Source organism: Balaenoptera borealis (assembly GCF_965194805.1).
Source record: "Balaenoptera borealis genome assembly, chromosome: 1".
Classification (NCBI taxonomy): domain Eukaryota; kingdom Metazoa; phylum Chordata; class Mammalia; order Artiodactyla; family Balaenopteridae; genus Balaenoptera; species Balaenoptera borealis.
Window position 1 is genome coordinate 146,288,983 of NC_138860.1, and position 15,007 is coordinate 146,303,989.

Below are 15,007 nucleotides of genomic sequence, written 5' to 3' on the forward strand. Positions count from 1 at the left end.
TTTTTCCTTCTGCTACCCTTAATATTTGTTTTCAAGCTCTATCCACTTTTCCTAGCTGGATTCCCCAACCCCAAACCCCTTGTTCAAATTTACCCACACTCAAGTCCGGCATGGCCTCTGCATCGCTGACAGATGGTGAAGACATCGGGTGTGGAGTGAGATCATCAAGATGAGAACAGCTGCAGAATCCAGCAAACCCAGGCTGTTGGCCGGGACCCACAGGGTGACAGTGGAAGATTCATAATCTCTCCGCTCTTCAGGTCTGTCTGTGACTTAAGCCAGAGCCAGGCCAATTTACAGTGATTCCCGGAGCCCAGTGCAATTTGCAGATAAAGGGAAGATGCACATTTGTGGCCACCGTGGAAGATTCGAGTATTAGCCTGGCTGCTAAAATGCTCCTGTGTGCACGAGACCAGCACATGGCTGGATGGTCTCCTCAGTGCTGCCCAGAGTGTCATTTTATTGCCACGGTCTGGAGGCCAAGTGAATACAAACCAGGCATTAGGAAGGGATCTGGGAGTGGCTGGAGGTTAGTGCTTCTACTCCATGAAGAAGGAGGTGCTGCCCACCTTCCTGCCCCTTCCTGCCCCAGGCATCTCTCAAATCACTTTGACCCCACATGGTTTAAAAGTTAGTTGCAATGTAGCTTTGCAAAAGTGACAAGAAAATGGGCTTCCTGCTGAAGGCAGTTTCCTGCAAAGAGCTGCTTACAGCAGGGGGACCACCAGCCTAAGCCTACAACCCCCCATATAGGGGATGGAGGGAAGCAAACTGGTTGAAGAGATGTTTTTGAGTAGTCTTGTCATTTTCTGAGGTGAAACTAGACTGTAAGCCTCTTGAGGGCAAGGATGGTACCTCTTTCGTGCCAGAAAACCTCAAGTGCCTAACACGGGAATGGGCACTGAGTAAATATCTGTGAATGTTGTTGAATGAGGCACAGTCAATCACACTTGAAAAGTGAGGATTGATAGGAGTCAGGAATGGCAAGATTTCATGAGCTGTTTGTACATTTTGGAGATTAATCCCTTTCTGGTCACTTCGTTTGCGAATATTTTCTCCCATGCAGCTCAATATCAAAAAAACAAACAACCCAATCAAAAAATGGGCAGAAGACCTAACTAGACATTTCTCCAAAGAAGATATACAGATGGCCAAAAAAGCCCATGAAAAGATGCTCAACATCACTAATTATTAGAGAAATGCAAATCAAAACTATAATGAGATATCACCTCACACCGGTCAGAATGGCCATAATCAAAACATCTACAAACAATAAATGCTGGGGAGGGTGTGGAGAAAAGGGAACCCTCTTGCACTGTTGGTGGGAATGTAAATTGCTACTGCCACTATGGAGAACAGTATGGAGGTTCCTTAAAAAACTAAAAATAGAACTACCATATGACCCAGCAATCCCACTCCTGGGCATATATCCAGAGAAAACCATACTTCGAAAAGGTATTTGCACCCCAATGTTCACTGCAGCACTGTTTACAATAGCCAAGATATGGAAGCAACCTAAATGTCCATTGACAGATGAATGGATAAAGAAGATGTGGTACATATATACAATGGAATATTACTCAGCCATAAAAAAGAACGAAATAATGCCATTTGCAGCAACATGGATGGACCTAGAGATGATCATACTAAGTGAAGTAAGCCAGACAGCGAAAGACAAATATCATATGATATCACTTACATGTGGACTCTAAAAACATGATACTAATGAACTTATTTACAAATCAGAAACAGACTTCAAAAACAAACTTATGGTTACCAAAGGGGAAAGGTGGGGGGAGGGATAAATCAGGAAGTTGGCATTAACATATACACACTACTGTATATAAAATAGATAATCAACGAGGACCTACTGTTATAGCACAGGGAACCCTACTCAGTATTCTGTAATAACTCAAATGGGAAAAGAATTTGAAAAAGAATATATATATATATATATGAAACTGAATCACTTTGCTGTACACCTGAAACTAACACAACATTGTAAATCAACTATACTCCAATATAAAATAAAAATTAAATTCAGTTTGAAAAAAGGAATGGCAAGTTTTCTGCTTTGGAAAGTGGATGAGCTTGATGCCATTTGAGTGGGTTTAGGGGATCAAGTCATTGGCTCAGTTATGGCCGTGTTGAATGTGAGGTGTCTATGGAGCGCCCAGGTGAGCAGTCCATCAGGTAGTTGGATAAATGGATCACTGTTATACAGAACAATGCCTAGCTCAACAAATAAATAAATCTTTGTGGGGGTGAATGAAGGAGTAAATGGGTCTGGAATTCAGTTATGTCCTAGACTCCTTGACCACCTTCTACAAAGTGGGGCTCCTTGTTATATTGTTCCCTGTTGTTTTCCTTCACAGAAATTATGGGTGTGAGTCATCAGATGACAATTCACCCGTTTGTTGGATGCCTGACTGCCTGACTAGACTGCACGTTCCATGGCAGTGAGCACAGTGTGTGTTTTGTTCTTCACTGGATGTCTTGGCCTAACCTAGCTTAGAGGTAAGATCAGGTCAATACTAGTTGAATGAATGAAGGGCTAGAGATGTGGATGTAGGCACAGACAGGATGTAGATGCAAGCCAAGGGAAAGGATGGTTCTTGGTGAGCTGGAGCTTCCAGGTTCAGTGTTACTTGTTTGTAACATTTTTCTCCAACTTCCTCCATTCCCTCCTCTTTCTCCACATGCTACTCCCCCCAAATCTAATCCTGATCAAGTCCTTTCAAGTCCTTCTCTGAGCTGCTTTTCCCTCATCTGTATAATGGGGATTTATTATGTGCCCTGGTTGTGAACATCAAATGAGGTAATTCAATTCACCAAATGCTTATATAGGTGATTAAATGCCATGGTGAGAAATGCCTTTGAATAAGTACACTGACCTCCATGCTCTGTTCCACACGGCTTGAAGCAGCATCCTCTGCTCTGGGAACGAGTGGGAAACAAGATCTCTTTGACACATGCCACCCCTCTTCCCAGGAAGCCCTTCATTGCAACGACAAAAGGCTCTCGTCTTGCAACCTGAACAGGGGCCGAATGGCCTGTCCCGTCCAACAGCCTCATTCAGACTTAACTGAGGTCTTTCACACAGGGCTTGGGGTGGGGGGCCTGGCTGCAACCCACCTGCCTGCAAGCTGTTGCACCAGATCTTGGTAATGTGGGACCTGAGCTGCTGACCACTCTGATAACGTAGCTAGTGAGCAAGAAACTAGCATTAGAGCAGAAAAGAATGTGCCATCACAGGGCTGCTTTCAGGATGATGAAGGGTCCAGAGCAGCAACTCCTGAAAGCAGAGACCAAGCTTTTTTAAACTTTTCTCCCCCTAAAGGGCCTGCTTGGGAGGCTTGATTGTTAAAGGCAGGGCTTTGCACAAGCCACTTTCTCCCTCTGGACTGTCTCCTCCTTGACTACTCTAGCACTAAGATCAAGCCTTGTTTCCTCTCTGAAGCCTTTCTCCACCCCCTGGGCAGAGATAGATAACTCCCTCTCTGTGGAGAGAGAAGAGGGGAGAGATCCAGCCTTCACCAAGTGCCTACTAGGTGTCAACTACTGCACGCGATTCTTTATATTACCTTTTACCATTTCATACTCAGAACCATCTGAGGGGTTGAGTTTGTTAGACCCCTTTTACAGATCGGGAAGCTGAGGGTCAAAGACACAAGTCACTTGGCTGAAGGAAAGCTCGTAAGTGGCTGAGCCAGAATTGGTCAGAAATCAAGGACCCAGTGTATTTGCTTTCGCCATATTTCTAACAGAACACTAATTGTGTGACTGGTTGATCTGTTCACAAATGAGTGCCTCAGAGCCAGAATCCCCTCTAATCCATCTCCCCTCCTGTCCCAGCTATACACTGAGCAGGTCTAGAGGCCTTTGACCACCAGGGCTCAGACCCTGAGCACCTCCTAACCAAGCAGGAGGATGGTAGGAGGCATCCACACCAGCAGGGGAGGGCTGGTGCTAATCTTGCTACTCTGGTCTGGTGTCCATTGTTCTCTGGGATGAATTTTCTGTCACCAGTGTGCCATTGTGCCTCAGCTGTCACCCAGCCTTTACTGTGTGTACCTTGCTCCACTGATGAAACATTTGCCTCTATTCTTGGTTTTTACTCTTTTTTCTCTGTGAGTCCTTAAACCCTAGTCTGCTTGCCTGATGCCTTAATAACTTTTCTAGACGCTGCAGCTTCTTTCCCTAGGTGTTGAAATCTATCCCCCAGATGCTGCCAATAATCCTCTAACTAATTAATACCATCCCTCCCCTAAAATCACAATGATGCCACCCCTGTGAGCTTCAGCTTGGCTTCAACCTATAGCATTGTGATTAACAGCACTTGACCCCAATCGAACAGATGAGTTTGAACCCAATTCTGCCTCTTATAGGCTTTGTACCTAAGGGAAAAACTCTCAATCTCTTTGTGACTCAGGGTCTTCATCCACAAAATAGGAGTAATGACATCTACCTCCTAAGATTAATGAGAAGATTGAATGGTATATGTATTTAATGTATATAAGGCAATTTGATATATGTAAAGTAATGACCACTGTGCCTGATACAACACAAGCACTCAATCAATAAAGGATGTCTGTTGTTATTCCCAGCAGCCCAGATAATGTCATTTAAGCATAGATATCTGGTCTTGAATTCAATCCTCAAGAAGTTGACTAAACCCACCCAAGGATTAGTTTCCTTATTCCCTGACCCAACTCTTCCTATTTCCTCTGCTTTTCCTACCAGCTCACTAATACATTTCACTAGTCAGAATAAGATAGATTATGCTGCAGTAACAAATAACCCCCGAATTTTAATAGCTTTATATAGCAAAGATTTATTTATATCATAATCTGATGACTATTGGACAGATCTCCTTAGTAGCTCTCTTAGAAGAAGGGACTTTGGGATCCAGGCTCCTTCTGTTTTGTGATTGCACCATCTTCAGCACATGGCTTCTGAGATTGCTGCAAAAGGAGAAGAGAGAAAGTGGACAATTGAGCAAGCAGGCCTACAAGTAACATTCACTAATTCTTCCCACATCCCGTTGATGAGAACCTAGTCGCACACCTAAATCTAATTGCAAGGGAGGTTGGCAAATACAGCCTTCTCACATACCCAAGAAAAGGAGAAGGAATGGGGATTTGGTGAATACAAAGCATTTTCTCTGCTCATCTTACCTCCCTTAATAAAAGAACCTCCATAGCCCCCAACAAGTGAGAAGAGGTAGCTGTATCTCAGAACCCTGAGTCTTCCATCCCCTGTCCTCCAGGCTCACCAGCACTGAGTCTCTCATTAATCAGTACTGCACCCATGCTGACCTCAGTGGACACTGCTCTCCCTTTATTTAACATTCCATCCCAAAGGTGGACCAAAGGTGCTTCCTTTTTCACTATGCCAGAGCTGAAGTTAAATATCTAACAATATTAGATTTCACCAAAGATTGGGGGATGATATATGAGGAATTAAACAGAGAGTATATATGTCAATCCCAATCTCCCAGTTCATCCCACCCACCCCCGCTTGGTATCCATACATTTTTTCTCTACATCTGTGTCTCTATTTCTGCTTTGTAAATAAGATCATCTGTACCAATTTTTTCAGATTCCACATATATGCGTTAATACACGATATTTCTTTTCCTCTTTCTGACTTACTGTATGACAGTCTCTAGATTGGGATTGACATATATATGCTATTGATGCTATGTATAAAATAGGTAACTAATGAGAATCTACTGTATAGCACAGGGAACACTACTTAGTGCTCTGCAGTGACCTAAATGGGAAGGAAATCCAAAGAATAGGGGATCTATGTATACGTATAGCTGATTCACTTTGCTGTACAGTAGAAACTAACACAGCATTGTAAAGCAACTATACTCCAATAAAAATTTTAAAAAATAAACAGTAAGCTACAGTTGCTAATTTGCTTTTTTAAAATGGATTTTATACATCTTCAACTGAGTCTTCCGTAGGACCACCTGCCTGCCACACTCCTGTCCCCCAGCCACAGGTCAGGGGCCATTTGACCCGTCCTATCCAGAAGTGCTACACAGGTGTCTTAAGTCCACAAAGCATAAGCATGGCATTTGAAGGAGAGTGGCTAGAAAGAGAGGGGGATGTGTACATGGGTGGAGGAGAGAAGTTATGCCTCCCTAACTCCTTGCAAGGAAAGCAAATCTAATTCTTATCCTTTGATAGAGCTTTCAAATATATATAAAATCAGCTACCCAAATTATGATTCATGAGTCACATGCCAATTGACCTGTACCACTCCTACGTCTTAGTACTCCGAGCCTCCAAGTTGCAATCATGTGGTATTCCTGTGCCTTGAAGTCCAGACCCAAGGAAACATGACCAAAGAGAGAGAGAGGGCTTCCTGCTTGAATTGTCCATCTGAGGACCCCTTTTTCTGGATGATGGGATATGGGAATGGCTGATACTGGGAACAATTCCCTACTTCCTGGCAAGCCCCATCTCCTTCCCGCAGAGGAGTGGTATTCCTTTGATCTCTACAAGATAAGCAGATCAGAAAACATCTTAATTATTCATCTGAGTGATGCATACATAATGTAACTGGCATTAGTGGAGGAAGATGAGCCTAAAGGGCTGCTATGTCTCCAGCTTCAAGCACAGCACTTGACATAAACTAGGTGCTTAGATTCTTGGTAAAAGGCTGTTAAAGGGAAAGCAACTTGCCTTGGTCATGTTTCTTTAGCATCCTTCAAAAATGCTCTTACTAAATTATGATATAGTGTTAAGCTGATGCCTTAGACAAGCACAAAATTCAGCTGTGAGCTTCCTTCCAGGCAAAAGAGAAACCAGCTGGCTTATACAGTTTTTGCAAACCAGTAGAAAGGAAGCAAACCCTTTTTTGAACCCACATACCTCCTAAGATAATTTGAGGTATTTTATCCTTAAATGATTTCCATTTAGATAACTGCATACCTTGTAGTAACCATCCCATATTTCTGCACTGTTTATCCATCCCTTCTGTCTTCCCATGTACCCTGTCCTCTATATGGCATTTACCTTCCTGTTCAACCATCCTACTTTATTTGGCTTTGTATTGCCCAATCCTTCAAGTCCTTCTGGTCGCAGCATGGAAGGGAGGAAGGAGCAATGTGTGGAGGCAGGGTAGAATCCAAACAGAGAGTCAGACTTGGACTCTTCAAGACCAGGGTATCTGCCTTGACCTTCCTGAGTCTCATGTGCTTCACTTGTCAACCAGGGATAACATCTCTTATCTCACCATCATCCTGAGGAATAGAAGAAAACATATGCAAACCGTGTAGCTTCTTACACAATAGACTCTCAATAAATTTAAGTTCCCTTCCTCTTTCCTTCTCTCCGATTCAAAAGTAGTCAGGATATAAATTATACATAAATAAATCATGCATTGCACTGGAAATCCTCAGAAATGATTAATGTAACCAATGATAATTTTAATATTAATCATATGTTGCTCTAGCAGCACCGTCCTGATTCTGACAATCAATCTACTTGCTCCACCTTTGTCCTCATATAACAAATGGTGCTCAAAGTTTACCCTAGAAAGAGGTGAATGCACATGATTTCCCATTTTTGGATATTGTTTAAATCCTTTTCTACATCACAGTATTCTGCTACAAACCATTACTTATGGTGCAATTTGTAGCAATACGTTTGCCGAGAAATGAAAGACAGACAGGAATGGAAACACTAAAAGTCTAGAAGCAGTATCTGAGACTGAAAGTAAGGTTTGGAAGCGTGAGGAATGTGCTGGAAATACTGATATCTACTGCTTAGTACGCCCAGGAATGGACGGGACCTTGTTGGAGAGTGTGGTCCATTATCCCCATTACCAGGGGGGCACACTGAAGCTAGGGTCTGGAAAGACAGAAAGGTCTAGAAGATATCGAGCCTAACTTCAGCCGACGTATCTGCTAAGCTTTCTCACTGAATGAGAGGAGGGTTCAAAGAACCCTTCAAGCTCACAGATTCTGTGAGTTTATTATTCTGCATTTCTCTAAGATTTAAATGGAAGCAACCAGAGTGGTGGTGAGTGTGGGCTCTGGAACCGGACTTCCTGGATTGCAAAGACTGCTCTCCCACGTGTTAACTATGTTGTCCTGGATTGGTGACTTTAACTGGTCTGTGTCTCAGTTTCCTCAACTGGAAAATGAGAATCATAATAAGAACTAAATAAGGTGATGTTTCTAAGGTCTGGGAGACCATTCCCAGTGGGCAGTAGACCCTCAGTCAGTCACTTCCTGGCCCATAATTAAGTGCAGATCACTGAAGCTCACAGTGGGCCACCAAAGCACCTTGTAGATATAGGAGGATCTCATAGTTCTTTATTCAGTTGAATTACTTATTCCTAAAGTGTAACGAGATCTAAACTTAGATCAAAACCCATCCCCCACCAATGTCTGCACTTTGTACCTGCCTCCACCCTCCCACATAAGCCCGTGTGAGTTCTCCTTTTATCAAGCTGGATGCAAGGACCTGCGTACTCATGGCGTGGGAGCTCATGAGCAAAATGGGATCATTATACGGAAATAAAACAATGCTCCTTCACTAGTACATCCAAGTGCAACATGTGCATTTTGACAGTGACATAACCACCATGAATTGAGAAGGAGAAAATAAAGGAAGAGAGGAACCAATATTTTTGGTGCTTATTAAGCAGTAAGCACTGTAGAGATTTTCACCTGGCACAGTAATCCTCAAGGTAACACCGCCAGCCCTCTTATCTAGTTGTACACAAGAGAAACGTACATCCTAGGGGTTTGTTGACATTCCCAAGGCCAACATTTAGTGGGAAAACTGAGTTTAGCATCTAGAGGATCATAACGTAATAACAGGGTTCTAACAGTCATGGTTCTTAAGCCCACTTGCAAAAGACTCCTAACAGCTACCAATAAGTAGTGCCCACTACATCCTATGACCTGCCACTGTAACTTGTCCTGACCCAAACCAAAAAGCACAGAGCTGCCAGCCCTGGCAGGTCCAGGGAGGTGAGAGCCCTTCTGACTTAGTCCATCCCTCTCTGCCTTTGTAGGCTGGTCTGAAGCCACCAGGGGGCGCCCTTGCATTAAGAGCAAAGGAAATTTGACAGCCTAGTTATCAACTGGGATTGGGAGGAGGGCTCAAGTTCTCTTGAGGGCTTCTGCCCTTGATTTCTCACCGTATCCTGTACACTTGTATACAAGAAATGCTTGCCTTTGACCTGAGTGAAGGTCAGGCTGGGAGGGAAAGTTACAGAGAACCTTGGGCTTGTGCCCCACGTAGCTTGGAGGAGTGGGCCCCTAATCTGATTGTGGGCTGAGTTCCCATGACAACAGTGTGGATCAAACTGTGAGTCATGAAATCAATGGAGTGGGTGTGTTGACCATTGATTTTTTAATTAAATATCACATCATGGCTCAGAATAGAAAATATCACTGTGATCACACACAGCACGAGTGATTATTGTTTTGAGAAATTTTAAGTTTCGTGTGTGTGCTGACTCATGATGTAAAAGATAGGTCTGTGAGTCATTTATTATTAAAACACCTTGACCCACAAAAGCTTATTGAAATCCAGATTCCCAGACCCTAGACCAGAAGAGTGGGCTCCTGTCTGCCCTGGGGCCTTGAAGCCTGTATTTGTAACATATTCCCTGGCAGCTGTGATGATCAGCGCGGTATGGGAGCCACCTCTTAGAGGAAACGGGCAGGCAGGGGTCTCTCCTCACCTGCCCTCCCCCTCCTCTGCCCTGGACAGGCCAGGAGAGGCTTTTCACTTCATGAGTTTGGCCCTAACAAAGCAAGAAAAGTCACACAGACTGCCTGCTGCGCTGGCCTCCCAAACTCCAGGACAGCTGTGAGCTCTTAAGAACTGGGAATTGGGTTTCCAGCACCAGCTCTGTCAGAAAAACGAAAAGAGTGTGCACACACACACGCAAACCCACACAAACCTAGAAAAATAAAATCCCTTTAGAGTCAGCCAGACCCGTGTTGAAACCCTGATCCTTCTACTTACTACCTATGGGGCAGGTTACTGGGTCTCTCTGCACCTCAGATTTCTCCCCTTTTGAATGGGATTATAGCACTTCCCAGGGCGATTGCAGGATTTGGGTAGAATAATGTATCATGCTTAGATAGTGCCTGACCCAAAACAGATGCCCTATTATAGCAGCTCCCTTTCTGGCCTCCCTGAAATCCTTCTATGAGCTTGGGCACTACCTGCCCCCGTTGGGCTTTGGCTTCCCTGTCCTCCTGTGAGGGTGAGTAGCCATCCGCAGGGTCGGCCGGGGTGGGCCGAGGCTGTTACTAAGGATGATTACATGGTCGGGCCTGAGCCTGCTGCCCTAACCGGAGCCCCGCCGCCCCCTGTTCCCCGGCTGCTCCCCCGAGCCTCGGGCACAGTGTGAACTCCCTGCAGGGTGACTGTCGGCCCAGCCTGGGGGAGAACAGTGGGGAGAGCCGCTTGCCGAGAAGGGCCAGAGTCTGCAGATCTTTGGTCGGAGAGATGATGCCTCTCGACCCCGGCAGGTGCCGGCCCTGCAAACTTGGCGGACTGAGGCCGGCGCGCGCCCCCGCCGCGGGCAAGAGCGCTCCAGCCGCCGCAGAGGGAGGAGCTGCCGCCCAGGTGGGGCAGGTGGGGAGCCTGGGCTCAGGTGTGTCCGTGGCGGCCGGGGGAAGCGATTGCTTCCCGGCCGGTGCAGGCGGAGCAAAACGGACTCTTGGCCTCAGGATCCAGACTCTGTCTCCCAGACTCTGCCTCGGAGGAAAGCCATGGAAGGGGTAAGTCGTGCGGGTTTAGTTGCGGGCTTTCTGTGGATCTTGCCGGGTCCAGTTCCTCCCAGGAGAAAGCGTGGGGAGAGGCTGCCTGTGCGCCCCGCCTCCCCATGGAGAGGAATAAACAGGACGTGTTAGTTGTGTCAGTGCCGCCCAGCTCACACCGGCCTGGCGGGGGGGAGGTTGGGGGGGACGGAAGAGGGGTATGTACCCGTCCTGCGCCACCTTGGAGGCTGAGGGCACAGAGGCTCTCAGGAGGGGTGGCGGGAGGGACCCTACCTCTAACCCTGCGAGCTGGGCTTCCAACCTCCCCTCCTCCCCCCCTCCCCCGCCCCCAGCCTGGGTGTCAGTGAGTGTTGGCCTCTTTGTTTGCTTGCCCTTGGGGACTGTGCCGGTCCTCCGGAGATCCGTGGGCTTCCCTGGTCAGAGGGCAGGGCCGCGGGGGCTCTTCTGTGGCTTGTGACTTTCCTGCCGGCTCTGCGTCTTATAAACTGTGTGGCCTGGGGCCAGTAAGTGCATCTTCCTAAGCGTCTGGTTCCTCGCTGGTAGAATAGGATTACTACTAGAATAAGTCGTTTGTGAGATGATTGGAGCTGCTTGTAAAAAATAAAGATGACCTGTGGGGACGTGCCCAGCACAGAGCAGGTGGACTTCCCTTCTCCTTGGCTGGCCACGTGCTGTTTGCCTAGCTGGAGTTTCTCCGCCTGACTGACCATAGTTTCCTTTTCCCTTCTCTAATTCTCCATCCCCTCCCTTCCCCCCTTCAATAAGTCAGTTTCTTTCCAAGGGGGCGGAGCAGGGATGCGTTTCACCTCCATACCTTCTTTATTATACATTTGGAGTCAAGTCGTTTTCTCCGGTGAATCAGGAGGCTTCCTTCCCAGAGGTACATTGGGACGGAGGACCCTCTTCAGCAGTCACCCATCAGGAGAAACTCCCCTTTGTCCCAGGGCAGCGGACATGTGTCCCCCTGTGGCTGATCCTCCAGTCTAACTAGCTGAGTTTTGGAAAAGAGAGAGCAAAGGCATGCTGGTATGGCTTCCGTCTCCCCTCCTCTGAATTCTCTCTCCCCCTACCCTGCGGTTTAGCAACTTCTGAGAAGCTCCTCCTTGATGGAAAAATGGCAGGCTGAATAGATCTAGTGTGATTGTGAGAAAAAGAAACAGATTTATATTTTGCCCTCTCTGATGTGCCAGGATATTCACTGGCATCCATTATTTCAGTTTACCTACATGACAACATAGTGAGGTCAATGCCAATTGCCCCAGCTCTTATAGGGGGAAAACAGTCAGAATGTTGTCTGTTGCTCAATATCACACAGTAAGTAGCACAGGCTGCAATTTGTCAATAACAAATATTGAGTGCCAACTGTAAGCCAGGTATCACTAGCAAGGATGACAAGAAAACAGGTGGAATGTTAGGCAGCTGAAGAGAAAAATGTACCAAAGGGCATGTTAGCTCATAACATTTTTATGGGAGAAGATAATGCAGTTATGGGATAAGCTGATGTGGTTATGCAACTTTTTCTGCTCAGAGAAAGAGGGAAAAAAAGATCAAAAGAGAAATATGGGTTATTTCTCATTTTAAAAGGAGGATTTGGTTTTTTTCTTAAGTCAATAAAATATCCATTCAATATGCATTACTAAGCACCTGCATTGTGTTGTCAGGCCTGTTTCAGGGGCTACAGATGCCGCAGTGACCCAGTCAAAAATGCCTGCCTTTATACAACTTATATTCTAGTGGCGAAGACAAACACACATACACACACACACACACAGTATATATATATATATATATATATATATATATATATATATATATATATATATATATATATATATATATGGTCAAATGGCAGTGAATTCAACATAGAACCACAGCATAAGGAAGAGTTTAAGGATGGTGAGGCACCAAGCAGGAGAGGCTGCTATTTTAAATGGGATAGTTTCAAGAAAGGCATCAACGTAAGGTGCCATTTGAGCAGAATTTTGAAGCAAGTGAGGAAGATGGCCCTGTGGATCTCTTAGGGAAGAGTATTCTGCAGAGGGATAACAGCAAATGCAAAGGCCCTGGGGCAGAAGCTTGTCTGATGTGTTCAAAGGGCAGTAAAATGTCTGGCGAAGAGAAATCAAAGGAGAGAGTGGTCAGAGGTAGAGGTCAGGTCACGTAGGGTGCCGGAGGCCATTGTAGGAATTCCAGGTTTTCCTCTGAGTGAGATGGAGAGCACCTGAGTGTCATGAGTGGCAGAAGGGAATGATCCAACTTACTTTTTAAAAGGATCACCTGGCTATTGTTTACAAACTCGATGATAGAGAGAGCAGGATGAGAAGTTGGCTGACCAGTTAGGAGGTTCTTGCCCTAATTCAAGCAAGAGAGCACGGTGGCTCAATCCAGAATCTTAACAGTAAAGGCGGCTAGAAATGGTCAGATTCTGGATATATATTAAAGGTAGATTCAACAGGATTAACTGAAGGATTGGACCAAAAAAATGTGAAAGAAAATGACTCCAAGGTGTGAAGCCTGAGCCCCTGGAAGAATGGAGTTGAGGTTGAATGAGATAATTTAAGGTAGAACAGGTTTGCAAGGAGATCAGGGGTCAGTTTTAGACATAGTAAGTTGTAGGTTGAGGGGCTGAGTAGGCAGCTGGATATTTGGGTTTAGAGTTCAAAGTAGAGGCCCAGGCAGTAAGTATGATTAAGAGAGTAAATTTTCATTGACTAGCAAATACTGGGTGCATAGTAGTGTTTAGTATATGTTACCGTGGTGGTTTTCAAACTTGGCTACACATTCTCTGACATTCCTCCATAAAGAAGTGGAGTTTGTGTTCCCTTCCCTTGAATCTGGGCAGAATCATGACTGCTTTAGCCAATAGACTGCAACACATGTGACATAATGTGACTTCAGAGGCTGTGACATAAAGGGCTATGCAGCTTCCATCTGGTTTGTGAGAACCCTCACTCTTGCAGCCCTCAGCCTCCACATAAGAGGTCTTTGGAGACACCTCAGGTAGGTGCTCTGGTTGAGCACCTAAGCCTAGCCTTCCAGCATTCCTGCAAGACAAGAACCAGGGCTCTGCAGACCAGCCCATCCACCAGTGAGATACCACTGGGTCAATTTCATCAACACCCTGTTGATGTGGAACAGAAGAGTCACCCAGCTGAGCCTTGCCCAAATTCCTATCCCACAAAATTGTGAGATATGGAAAAATGGTTATTGTTTCAGGCCACTCAGTTCTGAGGTGCTTTGTTTTGCATCAGTAGGTACAAGTATCCTTCATTCTTTTTGGTTATAAATAAAAACATATCATTCACCCCTATAGACATAAGGCTCCAGGGGGTTTCTATAAAAATATAGTTTATTATGTAGTTTAGCTACCCAAAGAGAGATTGATGAGCTTTTGTTTTTCTAAATCTGAGAGTGAAGTTCTACCCTAGTGCACTCCCTCAGCTGGATAACCCCACCGTCTTGGCAAGAGAGAATCCTAGCACTTTTGAGCTGGGAATGCTAGTAAGCTTAGAAAATGGTACTTGAATTTTTGATGAATGAGCATTGGAGTTGGAGTTGAAAGATCCATATTTATGTTTATTTCTGCCTCTTAATAGTCAAGTGATTTGAGCCAGCCATTGAAAAATAAAATGTAGGAGTTGGGAGATTTCTCAAAGACCAACCAGTCTAACAACTCCCATTTTAGAGATGGGAAACTTGGGACCCACGGGGGAAAGTGGGCACACACTTTGTAACTACTTCCCCACTGTGCCTCACACAGAGTGGATGCTCTTAAATGTTCTTGTTAATTCTGAGAGTAAACTATGGGCAGCAGATGCCTACACTCTCCCCTTGCATTATTTGATAGAAATTCACCAAACATCTTCTCTGAATCAGGCCCTTGCTTAGAATTTCTGAGAGGGGGCCTATCATAGATGCCCTCTAGTTGTTCAGTTTTGCAGGGGAGAGTGTCAAGAAAACAGACAACTGCAGTATTAATGAAAAGTAGAATAAGGAAGAAAGGCTCAGGTTTCAACAGGAGCATCGAGATTAGGGGCCTAACCCAAAGTGCAACCATCCTGAGCGGATTGGAGGAGTTGGTATCTGAGTTGCACGTCAGAGAACTAGGTGGCACTTCATCAGGGAAAGAAGAAAGGAGGGGAGGAAAGCAGAGCATGGACAAAGGAGCAGAGCTGAGCAACATGGTGGGGTGAGAATCCGGGAAGGAAGGCGCTAGAATCAAATCCCAAGAAGTAAATA

The 15,007-nt window shown here is 45.3% G+C and overlaps 1 protein-coding gene across 4 annotated transcripts in view; it reads left to right on the top strand.

Annotated features, from left to right (window-relative positions):
• The first annotated feature begins 10,661 nt into the window (after nt 1-10,661).
• The window catches only part of FYB2 (FYN binding protein 2), a 137,963-nt gene continuing 133,617 nt past the window's right edge, over nt 10,662-15,007 (top strand). For all 4 annotated transcript variants that reach the window (XM_082357306.1, XM_082357308.1, XM_082357307.1 and 1 more), the window contains exon 1: nt 10,662-10,768. In XM_082357306.1, coding sequence (XP_082213432.1) covers nt 10,760-10,768 — 9 coding nt within the window. In that variant the 5' untranslated portion in view covers nt 10,662-10,759. The remainder of the gene's footprint in view (nt 10,769-15,007) is intronic.